At 36.2% G+C, this 15,406-nt stretch overlaps 1 protein-coding gene across 1 annotated transcript; it reads left to right on the plus strand.

Moving 5' to 3' along the window:
- Nucleotides 1-920: 920 nt before the first annotated feature.
- Nucleotides 921-14,042, plus strand: LOC140011365 (uncharacterized). The gene is made up of 13 exons (XM_072060157.1): nt 921-1,304; nt 2,321-2,428; nt 3,377-3,463; nt 4,591-4,644; nt 4,719-4,861; nt 5,016-5,166; nt 5,251-5,365; nt 5,944-6,085; nt 6,512-6,623; nt 6,862-6,939; nt 7,026-7,163; nt 10,862-11,009; nt 13,698-14,042. The coding sequence occupies exons 1-13, from the start codon at nt 1,059-1,061 to the stop codon at nt 13,793-13,795; spliced, it is 1,620 nt and encodes a 539-aa protein (XP_071916258.1). The 5' UTR covers nt 921-1,058; the 3' UTR covers nt 13,796-14,042.
- Nucleotides 14,043-15,406: the final 1,364 nt, after the last annotated feature.

Genomic DNA, 15,406 nt, shown 5'->3' on the forward strand with positions numbered 1-15,406 from the left:
TGAAAATAATTTAAAAACAACAAAAATGGCCATTTTTCCATCTTTTTCTACATTTTCTTTTTTCCCCTTTTTTTATGATTTTTCATTTCCATTTTTCTTTCAAGAAAGCATTGAATAAAAACCAAAATGACTAAAACATATTTTTGATGTTTTCCTTTTCTTTTTCTAAAAACTCTATGCTAAGCTTAAAAACTAAAAAAAACTAAAAACTAAAAACTAAAATCTAAAACTTAAAAGTGATTAAAAACCTAAAATGACAAAATAAAAATAAATAGACAAACTAAAAGGGCAAAATGAATAAAACTAAAATAAAATAACAACTAAAAAATGCAAAACACACAACAATGAACTAAATGCAAGCGATCTAAAATAAAAATCATGAAGTAGATGCCACATACAAATTATTCAAAATTTGGTGTCTACAATATATATATATAATCAAAGTCGAACCAACTCGCCGACTAATGAGTTTAGTATTTTTGAATTCGAACTTGATTCGAGTTCGACGTTGACACTCGAGCCACTTGCGAGCCGATCGTGAACGACTCGATTCATTTTCAGCCCTAATTGCATCCCTTTCCTTTTTGCTATTGTTGTCGCTTTTTGCTTCTTCCATCATCAGAGATCCACCTTTGGTCACTTGATTTTTTTTCCTAACTGAGGACTATAATTTAATCAAACGCTATTTCCAATTCTAAACCCTAAAATGGTAATTTGTGAGATTTTGAGAGTAAACCAACAGGATCCGTTCTAATCCCAAAAATTAGAGATTTAGATGTGAGCTTCCTATTTTGCCCCTTTCCCGACATCCTTGACATGCAAAATCTGGTAGCGCCGTGAGAGCCCAACATTGGAACAAGAAAAATTGTTTGAGGACTAAATTGACAAATAAAATAATAAAGGACTAAATCGATTTTAGTGAAAAATTTAGGGACAAAAAAAGGTGAATTTCTCAATATCTAATCTCCTTCCAAGAGCTCAACTCGCAGTAGAAAAAGGAATCGAAGAACAGCTCAACTTAGAGTCGAAAACCAAAGCAGAATCGAGTAAGAATAGAAATGGAGGAACTAACTCACAGTATAAAACCAAAAGGAATCGAAGGAGAGAGCTCAACTCAGAGTAGAAAAACGAAAGGAATCGAAGAACACAAAGGAGTAGGAATGGAGGAACCAATTTTGCTGTTGAAATTACTCGGAGGAAGCGATTCGCGGCCGTTGGATGAACTCATCTCGGAATTCAAGCCCAAAGTCCAGCCTTCTCGCATCTTCGCCTTCTGCTCCTCCGTCGCCATTTTACTCACCGAGGCATTTTTTTTTAATTTCAACTCTTAATATCTCTCAATTCTGCTTTTTCTTTTATATTTTTTTCTTCTTCGATGATATACTGAAATCTGGTAATTGGACGCTCTGGTCGTGTTGTCGATTAGGTTTTCTGTAAGCAAAATTGAGAATAGTAGTGTAATAAGCTTTGTAGTTGGGAAAAGGAAATTCAGTTTTAATTATATTAATCGAAAATTTGTTTAGTTCGAAATCGATTTATTTAGAAATTTTTTTTAAATCGTTTTATTTGATTAGCTGTGTGTATGCTCAAATGTCTTGTAGACTGTGAATTAGTAGAAAATTTTAGTTTTTTTTAGTATCTCTTTATTTGATTAGGGCTGTGGATGCTTAAATATTTGGTGGATTGTGGATTAATGGACATTTGATTGCTAATTAGGATATTATTTAGGAGGTAAATGGATGATTACGTCTGCTCTCTCTAGTACGGTTTTTTTCGGGTAGATTGCTGGAGTTCTATTTGATCTTTTTCCTCACGTCTGAGGATGGAAATTTTGTAAAATTAGTAGTTGACATTCTGATAAAAATTGTTGACTTGGAAAACATTGATTTAGACGATTTAGAAATCTCAGAAATCTCATCGCTAATTTGGGTTTAATTTGTGCAACATAGACAACCAGGAGTCTGTTTAGTGGATGTTGTTGCAGCTATAAAGGAAATCAAGTAATTGGTGTATGGATAAGTAGTTCAAAGTTTGGGACAAAGGAAGTTGACTTATTCAGTCGGATAGGTAGTATGTCTTCTACTTCAAATATGGTTTTAAAATTCAACAATATACTTATTCTCCATAAAAGATATCTGTTATTACATGGGTGTCAGGGATTGTTAACAAAGATAGAAGAGTGATATTTGGTTATATTTTTCTTCTTCTTTTGCTTGTGAATAAAAACGAAAATAAGAAGTTTAAATTTTTTTCTAGTCTTTTTTAATCTTCTAATATGGGGAGTTCCAATCATCAATGGTTGTATGTTCTGTTATTGCAGAGTAAAGTGTTAAGACCAACACAGCGTCTAGTTGGATTTGCAATTCTCCACCAGGCATATTCTTCCCAACAGCCTAGTTCTAACCCGTTCAGTTTTGTGCTTGTGAATGTAAGTATGCATATGTCTTCTCCTCATTGTATTTGTTGTTCTCAGGAATTTGTTTGTGCTCTATTAATGGTCAATTTTTAATAATCATGGACTGTGTAAGATTGTTCAGCTATGCAGTATGCACATCAAGTGCATTTTTGACTTGTTTATTTATTCAGTGATAGTAGAAAGCTGGCAGTATTTTCAGTTAACTTTTATACGGAGTGCTAAGAATCATTGGACTGTCTGCTGTATGAAATACTGAGTCTAGTGAATTTAGATAACCACATGAACCTGATGTGGAGGCCTATTCATTACTGTGGGAAAGACTTCTTTTCAGAGCCTATTTTTGCTTCTAGAATAAGAAATCATTGACAAATTAATGGTAACAAATCCTCTCATATAGGCTATGGCGAATTTCTGAGGCGTAAAATGACTTTTGTCTTGTTGGCTTGTTATCTCATCTTGCATTTACTTTTATTGGTATCTGGAAATTATTTGAGCTCCTTTGTATTAAGTCTTCCAAAAATCATGCTCAATGATTTTAAATCGCGAGACCATCCTAGGAAGGGCATTGTTGTGACGAAGTTCTACATAAACTACCATTCATCCAAAGGCAGAAAGACCAAATGTTTTCTAAGTTTGAATTTGCATGTTAACTTGTCAACAGTGGTAAAGCATTCACATATGGCTTGTATACTAAGTTTAGCACAAAGTAGATGTGTAGTTGCAGGACTAGTATCGGGTTCCCTTCTCCCCATGTACACTGAAAGAAAAGCAAACAGAAAAGAGACAATAAATTGGAAATTTGCTTTAAAGGAGATGTTTATATTTTCTGATAAATGACATTTTTGTTATCCATCTAATGCTCCAGAACTTTGCCTCTTGCAAATAACTTTTCTGTCTGCTATGGAATATTATTGGTGATGGTTGACTTTCGTATTTCCTCCTGCTATTGTGGGTATGTAGGCTGCATCCAATGAAGAAGCTGAAAAATTTGAAAGAGGTTTTATTCTTCAATTGTTAGGCTCCACCAGCTCTACAAATACAGCAGAGGTATAGTTTAACAATCCCATTTGCATGTCTAGATTTTTGGGCTTAAGAAATTGATTCAGGTGTCATTATCTTCTAGTCATTATTGCTCAAGCTAATGTAGGAAGGTAGATGCTATTGGCTTTTCTGGCTTCTAAGTAACGCTTCTAATGCTGCTTAATCTTAGAAATTTGGGGCTATGAGCTGTCTATTCCAATCACATTTATTATGTTCTTTTTATTTAAATCTTGGTTCTCGGGAAAAGTGTATTTTAGGAAATCTGCCTAAAACTTATAGTAGATTTATCTTTGTTGAACTGTCAAAAGCATAAGGAACTTCTTAAGTATGTTGACCAGAATCAGTTTAAGTATATTAAAAAAAAAAAAAAAGAGAACGGATTACTCGCTGGTTTAACAGGTAGAATTTTTAGATGAGGTGGCTGTTGAATTTCCATGCTTTCCTGGATTTTGTGTCCTGCAAAATTTGCAGGATTTGGAGGGAAAAAGTTGGTTGCACAGAATAATCCCAATAACTAATTGGCTGCATATTTTCTGTAAATTTTTCTTGTCAAACAAACTTGCACAAGAAAGTGATTTGCTCCATACTTTCCAATAAGTTTCCTTCTAATTAAATAGGGCCTTAGGGAACTTTATAGAGGTAAAATTAAATAAGTGATACTCTGGACTTGAACTATGGAGAAACTCAAGGCCACAGTAAACACTGAAATTTGTTAAAGAGGTAATAACTTTTTATCTTTTATTGGTTCTCTCTCTCCCCCCGCGGCGGGTGTTACCCACATTATATAAAATTGGGAAGTGTTCCAATTATATTTTTCTCTTTTGTTGATTTATCTGAGATTTATTATAATCTTTGGCGTTGTCCTAGCCAATTTACTAGCTCACATGAGAAGAGACAAGAAGTCACTAGCTACCCCATAGCGACAAATGGTGCAAGGCAGAAAATTCCTCCTTTATTTTGAGGGAAATATCCCTTACAGTTTCTTCTTTTTTCTGCTTTTTTCTTTTTTCTTGTACAAGTATTTCGTTCCTCTTTCTGGATAATTGAAGATTTTTGTGTTGACTCTGCAACTGGAGCTAATCCATCTATAGAAATATCATCATCCTTTAGTTATCCATGGAGTGTTAATGCAGGTCCTGAAATTGTCTGCTGCAGATTACATAAGAAGCTTTGATCCTTCATCACACGTGAGTCATATGTTTTGTCATAGCATCAAATGTGATATTTTCTTGAATAAAATGTTCTAATATGCATTCATCAGGCTTTTCCTTCTAGCGAGCAGCTGCAGCAGCAGTATTGTAGTAAAGTTGGTCCAGAACCATTTGGTAGCTTGTTCAGGAATCGTGTGATAAATATCTTGCCAGATCCTGATGTTCCACATGGCTGTGATCCCAATTCAACAGAGTAGGCTTCCTTCTACTAATTTGAGTAGTCCATTTCTTTTGTGGTCTAAATACTTTAGGGATATCCAGCTTGCCCACTTGCATGCTTATTTGCTTATTGCATCCCGACACAATCAGTTTTGTTTTATTCTCATAGCCTTGTGCTCAAATGTCAGGTTTGACTGGCAACCTGGAGTCACACCCAAGATTGGATCTGGAGATAGGGATGAGAGCATAAGTGGATTGCTGCAAAATTTATCATTGGAAGGATTAGCTCCTCAATGGATCAGACCACGACCACCGAGGCTTCCGGTGCTAGAGGGGGAAGTAAGGGCACCAACATTAAGTTAATTACCCAGAAAGAGTATTCTAGAGTACTCTTGTTTCACTAGAATCTTATTATTTGTACAGCTGGTGTGGTTAAATCCGGATAACACTCATGAGCTGATGTGGGATCATGGTATGTGTGCTGATACTAGCAGAGGAGCAGCAGTTCGAGATTTGATTGCAAAAGCTTTGAAAGGGTGTAAACTAAGAAAAATGGAGAGAAAAAATACTTTTCTTCTATTTCACTTTGGACTACACTATACAAATATATATATACACAAGTGGATACTATAATCATATGATACTATAATCATACTATTACCTAATTAATATATGATACTATAATCATATGATACCTAATTAATATATGATACTATAATCAAATCTTTCCTAATATTTATATTATCAAATCTTTCCATAATATCAGATCACATATCTTCAACACTCCCCCTCAAGCTGGTGAATATAGATCTTCCATTCCCAGCTTGGCAACACTTTCATGAAACATGTTGCTACACAGTCCCTTTGTCATCACATCTGCAAGTTGAAGTCCTGTCGGAACATATGGAGTACAAATCAGTCCACTTTCTAGCTTCTCTTTAATAAAGTGCCTGTCTATCTCTATGTGCTTCGTCCGATCATGTTGCACTGGGTTGTGAGCTATACTTATAGCAGATTTGTTATCACAATATAGCTTCATCGGTTTGCTCCATTGAATCCTCAAGTCTTCTAGGATAATTTTAACCCACAATAATTCACATACCCCTGCTGCCATAGCCCTGAACTCTGCTTCAGCACTTGACCTTGCTACCACACTTTGTTTCTTGCTTCTCCAGGATATTAAGTTTCCTCCAAGAAATGTACAATATCCTGAAGTTGATCGCCTGTCAATTGGAGACCCTGCAAAGTCTGCATCTGTGTAAACTGCCAGATCAATTTCAGGACCCTTTTTGAATAAAATTCCCTTCCCTGGATGTGCCTTTAAGTAATGAAGCACTCGATAAACTGCTTGTAGATGAACTGCTCTAGGATCATGCATAAACTGACTAATAACACTGACTGAGTAAGCTATATCTGGCCTAGTATGTGCGAGATAAATGAGTTTCCCAACAAGTCTTTGGTACATCTCTCTGTCCACAGCTGTATCTCCATGAGCCTCACTTAATTTGTGATTCTGCTCAATGGGAGTTCCAACTGGTTTGCTTGCTGTCATGCCTGTTTCCTTGAGCAGGTCCATAACATACTTCTGTTGAGAAATAAAAATTCCCTGCCTTGATCGAGCCACTTCAATTCCCAGAAAATACTTCAATTTTCCTAAATCCTTTATTTCAAATTCCTTGGCTAGGCGCCACTTCAAAGTTTTCTTCTCTACTTCATCGTTTCCTGTCACTATGATGTCATCTACGTATACAATCAAAACAGTAACTCCCCCCAAGGCTGAATGCTTGATGAACAGGGTATGATCTCCTTGACTTTGCTTGTAACCATTAGCTATCATTACCTTGGCAAATCGTCCAAACCAAGCACGTGGGGATTGTTTCAGCCCATATAATGCCTTTTTTAACCGACAAACCTTGTTCTTGTCAACCCCACTGAATCCCGGTGGAATGCTCATATAAATCTCCTCTTCCAACTCTCCATGAAGAAAAGCATTCTTCACATCGTATTGCTGTAATTCCCAATCAAAATTAACAGCCAAGGATAGCAGAATTCTCACTGTATTCATCTTTGCTACTGGAGCAAATGTTTCCCGATAATCTACTCCATATGTCTGTGTGTATCCTTTCGCGACTAACCTTGCCTTGTAGCGTTCTAGGGACCCATCTGCTTTAAACTTTACTGCATACACCCATTTACAGCCCACTACTTTCTTGTTCTTTGGTAAATCAACTAATTCCCAGGTCCCATTCTTCTCTAATGCATCCATTTCTACTTCCATAGCAAGTCTCCATTCTTTCTTTGATAATGCTTCAGACAATGAGCTAGGAATAGAGACTGTATTTAAGGTGGAAAGGAAGCTTTGATGGCTCGGGGAAAACTTCTCAAAAGACACAAAGTGAGACAATGGATATAGGGGTCTTTTGGTGCATTCTCGGGGTTTTTTCCTTACAGCAATAGGTAGATGTAGGTCCTGGTCAGGGCTAAGAGGCTCAGGACAAGGTGATTTAGAGCTGGAAGAATGGTCGGTCGGTGGTGTAGAATTCAGATTTGATTCACTCATTGTTACCTCATTCCCGGAGCTTGGTTTAGAGGATTGTTCTTGCCTTGTAACCACGATGGGATCTCCTTTCCTTGTATACACTTGGTCAAACCGGAACCAGTCATAGATTTTACGGTCTTCCTTTTTTTCTTCTACCACATCAGATTGAAGAATTGACTCTTGGAATTCAGATTTGGATGACTCAGATGTGGTCAACTCTAAGGAGGGAAATTTTAACTCCTTATCTTCAAGTGTATCTAACTCCCCCGGAAGATAAGGAGTGATGAAATAGGGCTTATTTTCAACAAATGTAACATCTGCCGAGACATAGAGTTTTCTAGTAGGTGGATGATAACATTTGTAACCCTTTTGAGTAGATGAGTACCCCACGAAGACACACTTAAGAGCACGAGGATCTAACTTCCCACGGTTATGACTATGGACATGAACAAAGGAAGTACATCCAAAAACTCGAGGAGTGAGATTAAAGGAAGATCGAATATCGGGGTAAAATTTGGATAGGTTCTCTAGTGGACTTTGAAACCCCAAGACCTTGGAAGGAATTCTATTTATGACATAAGCTGATGTGAGTACAGCTTCTCCCCAATATGCTTTTGGCACACTTTGTTCAAACAGTAAGGCTCTAGTGCACTCAAGAAGATGTCGGTTTTTCCGTTCTGCCACTCCATTTTGTTGTGGAGTGGCAATACAGGATGATTCATGTATGATTCCTTCTTTTTGGAAAAACTGACTCAAGGTTTGATTGAAATAATCACGAGCATTATCTGAACGAAAGTGTTTTATCTTGGTGCCAAATTGATTTTGAATCATTGCATGAAAAACAGGAAAAATATAACTCAAATCAGACTTATTTTTGAGTAAATAGATCCAAGAGACTCTTGTGCAGTCATCGATAAATGTGACAAACCACTTAGACCCTGAGATGTTTGGAATAGTTGATGGCCCCCAAATATCACTATGGATTAAAAAGAAAGGAGAAGACGATCGTTTATTACTGATAGGAAATGGGACACGAGTGTGTTTAGCATACTCGCAAATATCACAATGAAAAGACTGAACATCAAATCCCTTGAACAAGGAAGGAAACATTATTTTTAATGCAGAAAAAGACACATGACCTAGACGTCTATGATGTAACCAGATGACATCTTTATTGGAGGGTGAAGACAATGTGGACAGGGCAGATTTACTAAATTCTGGTTGACTTGATGTATCCAAGTAATAGAGTCCATCATGCTCCTTAGCTAGTCCAATCCTCTTCCCCGAGCCCCGGTCCTGAAAGTCACAATAGGATTCATCAAATATAACAGAGCCAGCTAGATCCTTGGCAAGTTTTTTTACAGAAACCAAATTTGTAGATAATCGAGGAACATGGAGAACATTTTTAAGAATCAAATTTGGAGTAACTTGGACATCTCCGATACCTGCCACAGTGGTTGTAGTACCATCTGCAACAACAATCTTTCTATTGCTAGGACAGGGATTATAGGTTTTGAATTTATTTGAAATATGAGTCATATGGTCTGTAGCACCAGAGTCAAGAATCCAGACATTCCTAAGCTCATTGCCTAAAACACTAAATGCAAAAGAGACTAGAGCCTTACCTGAAAGTGTCAATGAACACATACCCGGATTCCTTGATTGAGAATTGTTAGTTGCTGGTTTGTCAACTGTCTCTAACATACTTTTAAGCTTCTCAATTTCCTCCATACTAAACCCTCCAATCACTTGAGTTGGATCTTGAACCGACATATGAGCCTGCCTTTGCTGGCCACCTTTTTGTCCCCATTCACGAGTGGGTGGTTTCCCATGTAGTTTCCAGCATTGATCTATGGTGTGTCGTGGTTTCTTGCAGTATGTGCACCACAACTCCTCGCGATTCTTTTGCCCACTTGTTTGATTGGTCTTGTCCGCAGCAACCTTGTTCAGTACCAACCGCTGAGATTTGGAACTTAAAAGGGCTGAATTTTCTATTGAAGGTAGCTCTAACATAATACCCCTGCGACTTTCTTCTCCACGTACTTGGGATATTGCTTCTGTTAAAGAAGGAAACTCTGGCCTGCCCAGAATTTGAATTCGTACAAGATCGAATTCAGAGTTTAGGCCAGCCAAAAAATCATAAACTCGATCCCTTTCTATGAACTTCTTGATAAACACTGCACATTTGCTACAGTTCAAATCAAGTGCCCTGTAATAATCCAGTTCCTGCCACTGGTTTTGCAGAAAATTGGCATACTCCGTCACTGTTTTTGTCCCTTGTTTTGCTCCAGTTGTCTTTGTCTTGATGTCATAGATAAGAGCTGCATCATTAACCTTGGAATATGTCTGATGAAGGGCATCCCAAATTGCCTTTGCTGTAGGAAGAAACATACATGTATCACTGATTTCAGGAATCATGGAATTCCATAACCAAGACATGATCATTGAATCCTCTTGTTCCCATGCTTCAAACCCCGCCGTTTCACTATCCGGTGCTATTTCCAATAGATGACTCAACTTTCCTTTTCCTTTCAGGAATGTTCGAACCAATTGAGACCACTTCAAATAATTTTTTCCATTTAGTCTATATGCTGCCTGGATGTTTTGAAGCTCTGTTGTGTTCCGTGTACTTTGTTCTTCTTCCATAGTTGAAGACAATTGCCGCGTTGAGGATGTAGCATCCGCCATGATTGAATAGGAGGGGGGAAAAAAAAAATGTATAGTAACAGGAACAGCAATGAAGGCTGGAGAGAATAAGAAAGGAACCAGCAATTAAGGCTGGAATTGACAAGAAGCAAAGGTGGTATTTTTCCCAGAACCCTAGACGGGCTCTGATACCATGTAAACTAAGAAAAATGGAGAGAAAAAATACTTTTCTTCTATTTCACTTTGGACTACATAATATACAAATATATATATACACAAGTGGATACTATAATCATATGATACTATAATCATACTATTACCTAATTAATATATGATACTATAATCATATGATACCTAATTAATATATGATACTATAATCAAATCTTTCCTAATATTTATATTATCAAATCTTTCCATAATATCAGATCACATATCTTCAACAAGCTGCAATCCTTATTTAACTGAAGCAAGGATTTGTTGCAATGATAGGCAATGGAGATGGCTTGAAAATGCTTTTGAGTAACTTTCATTAGATATTAGTATGATAGGTTCGGTTTGATATATTTGGCACATGAAGGTAATTAATGCTAACACAACATTTTAACTTGTCAAATTTTCAGGAACAAAACTCATGTTTTCCATTAAATTATAAACATGATTTTTTTTTAATGCTTAAAATCCTTGGGATGAAATTTGGATGTAATTTGTAGGCTTTACCATCTCTCTCTCTCTCACCTGCCTGTGTTTGCATATGTGTATAATATAGGCACACACAATAACAGATGTGGCTATCCAAGTCTGCGTGTGTACATTAATTGGATGAACCCTTAAGATCTAACCAAATACTAGAGTTGGTATCAGCTAATCCTTTATTTACCATTTCTCAGGATAGCTAATCCTTTATTTACCATTTCTCAGGATAGGTACATGCAGAATAGACTCGTCAGACTTGTGTGTGTCTTCCTGCAGAGCCTGATCCGGAATAAAATAATCAATGGTGAGTCTACTGTTCAACATGTAGTTGACACTATTCTTGGGTGACTGGATGCTACTGCTGACCGATTATGTCTGCGATGAATGTTGTGTTGACAACGAATACCTTGTTGAATGATATCATGGGCAAGTGAATTCTGATGTCATATGTATGAGAATGTTATATTTTGCTTTTCACGTTCTTGGCTTGTTATTCATAGGTGTTGCCAGTTGCCTGGTTTAATGTTGATTCATAGAAAATAAGCAAGTAGGTGCAAAGAAATAGCTATCAGATAGAGTGTTCTTTTTGCATGAAAATTAAAGCATCTTGGTAGGTACTATGATGGTCCAAAATAGATTTTCAGTAAAGCCTCATCTGCAATACCTGCAATCGTGGACAGTTAGAGACCTAGGATGTCCAGTCATCAATCTGTTGTGTAGAATTAAAGTTCAGCATATATTTTGTTTATGCGAGGAAAGTCGCAGGCATATAAGCATTTTCAGTAGGTTCACTTGTAGTAAACCGCAATAATGAACACTCAAAGAAAGAGAGGACTAAGTTGTGCATGTCATGGATGGTTCATGTACAAGTTGATTGACGAATGCTAATGAAAATCATGAATGGTTAGTTCATACAAGCTGTTTAGGAGAATCGATGAAATTATCTGCCAAATTAAGAGGCAGATTACAGAACATAGATTCACCTTCAGCTGTGTCTGTAGAGAATGCAATCTACTTGCAGAGTTTTTGGCCAATTTAGGCTGTGACTCACAATGCAATTAGGCTAAAGATTAACTTTATTCCAAAATTTCAAATTTGCTGAATCTTAGATTGGATAGATTGCATATCGGCTATGTTATTCTTTCTTCTTGATGTACTCAAATGTCTATAATAAAATGAAAGATCTATTTCTGAACCCCCAACCTACTCTTGGTGGTTTGTTAAAAAAGAGAGAGAACCTGCAGTCATGAATACGTTGGACTTGTTTCCTTTTAAATAAAAAAAAGTGTATTATTTGGGAAGTTAAAATGTTTGCAGAAGGTTTCTGAAGGGTAATGTGTTTCAAGTCTTGCTTCTATCTCGTATTATGTATACCTCTCAAGCTTACGTATAAAAAGAAATGAGCGAGGAGAAATATGGAATGTGTAATGCCTTTTGCCTTTTCAATATAGAGCTAGTGAGCCTCTAGTAATGATCTATATATTCCTAGAAATGCATGCTTGAGGGATTGGGTTGAGATTGGCTTCTGATTGTCTTAGCTTTGATATTTGAACTGCTAGGCATACTTGTGAAAAATTTGATAACTTAACTGATGTTTCTTCTTGGTTTTGGTTTTCTTCTTTTTGTTGGCATTTCTTGTCCATCTTTTTAGCACATCTGTGTCTTTGAGTGTGTGTGTTCTTTGCCTTCAAGGATTGGCTAGTGACTTGATGTGTTCAGTTGGGGGGTGCATTGGTTGCTGCTATTTGTTTTGATTTAAGTTCTCTTGGGTTTTGTCAACCTGTTTTTAGTTTGAATAGACTTGTAATCTGAAGGCAATTAATGTGTTCAAATCATCATTGAGCCAAACCTAAGAACTAGAACAGTGAAATTATGGTTAAAAGCCTGAACTAATGCCCGATGTACCTTGAAACACATCAATTACATTAAACTTGGAAGGATCATTGACAACTGTGGGACAAGAAAACAATAGAGGATGATGTATAAGTAGTTAATATTATGAAGAAACTTTCTAGTGATGACCTAATCATGCAACCAAAAGCTGAAAAGGATATTTGGTGTAAGCACTTAATGGAGTTAAATTTGGTGTTCTTTTGCTATTGTAACCTTTAACTACATCTCTGTATTGTACTATTAGTTGTACCTGCATATGAAGTATGTATTGAATGATGGTTCTGCTCCTATTCTCATTGTCATTATTTCTTGACTACTTTTTTCGTGTCAGCAGGACACACTGCATGTTTTGTTTTTGTGTACGACCTTTAGACAGTGGAAGATGACCTTAATCGCCCAATCATCTTTGTCACTAACATTATTGGATAACTAATAAGAATAATTGCATTATTTAGTCAACATGAAATGGATTGGCAAATTATTAGATGGAGCAATGCTAGAACCTTATGTGGTTGAAAAGATAATTAATTCAGTTAATTATGGTCTAGTGGTTCTTTCGGCAACAGGTAAAATTTTAATGACACCATTGCTGAGTCAAAAAGTTTTTGAATAAAACTTAACTCTACGGAAGATAATTTATTTCATCTGTTGATTTATAGGGGGTTTTGTTATACGTCGAAATTCTTTCCTTTCTGAACATTTCCTCGCTTGAGTAACTTGCGCTTCCTTGCGCATAAGTCAAAATTTACATTAGATATCTTATTAGAATTATTTTCCGTACTAGTCAACAAATGTATAAGGTGATTTAAAGGCAAAAATTTCGTTGGTGTTAGAATACCAGGTAAGCAGTGATCCTGCAAGCTAAATTTTCAGTCACCTGAAATAACATATGACTTGGAATTAGTATTCCAGGTAACTCTGGACCGTAACAGGTTGTTGTGATTCGAATATTTTCAATGGCACACAAAGTTTCCTTTGATCTGTTTTAAATATAAAGTGTTAACTACCTGGTGCATATGGCAGCTTTCATCTCTCAAACCTTGATTTATTCTCATTGATCTAATTTTACTAAATGTTGTCGAACCCATTTGCAATGCAGTTCAGGATCTATTTATTGAAGTCCAAGCCTTTTGTATAGAGTTTTCAAGGATGAGAGAAGCAGCTACGTTGTTTAGGCTCCTTAAAAGCTTAGAATAAGATAGTCTAGTTTAATTCAGCTTAGTTCTCTTTGTGTAAGATGATCCTGCCCTGTTGCTCTGGTGTTCTATTTTGAGGATAGCATCATGACTTGTAATGTGAGGGGTAAAAGATAAAGCACTGCTGTGTATACTGAGGATTTTACATTCATCAGACGCTATCCCAGATAATGGGCATATCTTTTTATTTCAAAATGCATAAATGGCAGCAAGAAAGAAATCAACATGCAATTTGAAATTGATTGGAAGATTTCATTTTTGAAACACCTTTACTTCATTAAGCGACAGACGAGGAGATAAAAAGTCTCATTACAATGCTCTATTTGACTCGATGGTGGATTTAAGGTGGGGCACTGGGGATCCTTAAATTCCTATAGTACTCATAAAATTTTTGATATAATTTCACGTGTGTTTCTAAAGTTTTCTTATGAAGAATGTGAAAGAATTACATGGTTCTCTAAGTTAGTTCATGAACTAAAATTCTAAAAGGATATGTGGAGCACAAAGTTCCATATGAAGTAAACTAGAAAAAGACTTTTCATCTCGACTGAGTGGTGAATATTTTTTTGTTTAAAATACTATAAAAAGAGTAGGTAAAAAATTTTTTATGTTTTTTTTGTTCGCATTGAGAATTTTTTCTGGATCTGCCACTGATTTGACTTGCATGTATTCAATGACTAGAGCTTGCTTCAGTATGTAGCAAGAAACATGCTGATGCTACTTATGCTACTTAGCTGTCACATTTTAATAGCTGTTAAAACTTGATTTTTTTTTTTTAAATTAGTAGCTGTTGAAACTTTTATATACCCGTGTTACTCTGGTATCTCTCATTTGTCACCAGATGATAGCTATCTAGGAAATTTTTCCATACATCATTTTTATGCTATTGCTGAGGTCCACTTTTGATTGTGTTTTATACACATCAACAAATGGACATAGTGAAGGACAAGACAATGAGCAGCAACTCTGAGGCTCAAGCCTCTAAGACACCAAAACTATTTGAGTTACTTTGGCTAGTTGTAGGATCTATTTAACAGGATCTCACAAATTTACTTGCATAAAACTGTGTGCCTTTCAAGCATCATTGTATTTGTGTAGTTAGCCTCTTTCTTTCTTCAATCATTTTTATCTCCTGACAATCACCTGAAAGAAAACGAAGATTTTCAGCTGAAACAGCCTCTTGCAACTTCACTCTAATAGAACAAGGTGCTTGTCCGGGATTCTATTCAACTCCAAATGCACACTAGCATTGTTTGTTGAAGAAAATGCTGCTAGGAGAGTATTAGGTAAATTGGGCTTGGATTGGTAGGGATCAGTTTATAAGAGAATCATTGACAAGAGAGTTGTACTTCTGTTTTCTGCACAAATTTTCAAAAAGCTACAAAACACAAAAAAAAAAAAAAAAAAACAACTGTTATTCAGTACATGGGGCTTAGTTCAATGTTAAGTTGCAGGAGCATAACAGTATTGAGCACGTTACATTTGTGAATGAAACGTACTGTCCACCAATTTAAGGGATAAAGGTTAGATTCATGAATAAAACCTATTGTCTTTCACCAACTGAGGAGGAGAAAAGGATCATCATAATGTCCTGTATAACTTGATGTGTTCA

Source organism: Coffea arabica, chromosome 7e (assembly GCF_036785885.1).
Source record: "Coffea arabica cultivar ET-39 chromosome 7e, Coffea Arabica ET-39 HiFi, whole genome shotgun sequence".
Lineage (NCBI taxonomy): Eukaryota > Viridiplantae > Streptophyta > Magnoliopsida > Gentianales > Rubiaceae > Coffea > Coffea arabica.

Excerpts from the sequence above, each read along its gene's own strand:
- LOC140011365 (XM_072060157.1), top strand. The coding sequence starts at position 1,059 with ATGGAGGAACTAACTCACAGTATAAAACCAAAAGGAATCGAAGGAGAG. Across the intron at positions 1,305-2,320 it reads TCGCCATTTTACTCACCGAG|AGTAAAGTGTTAAGACCAAC; the intron begins GCATTTTTTTTT and ends CTGTTATTGCAG. Across the intron at positions 6,940-7,025 it reads ATAATCTACTCCATATGTCT|CCCACTACTTTCTTGTTCTT; the intron begins GTGTGTATCCTT and ends ACCCATTTACAG.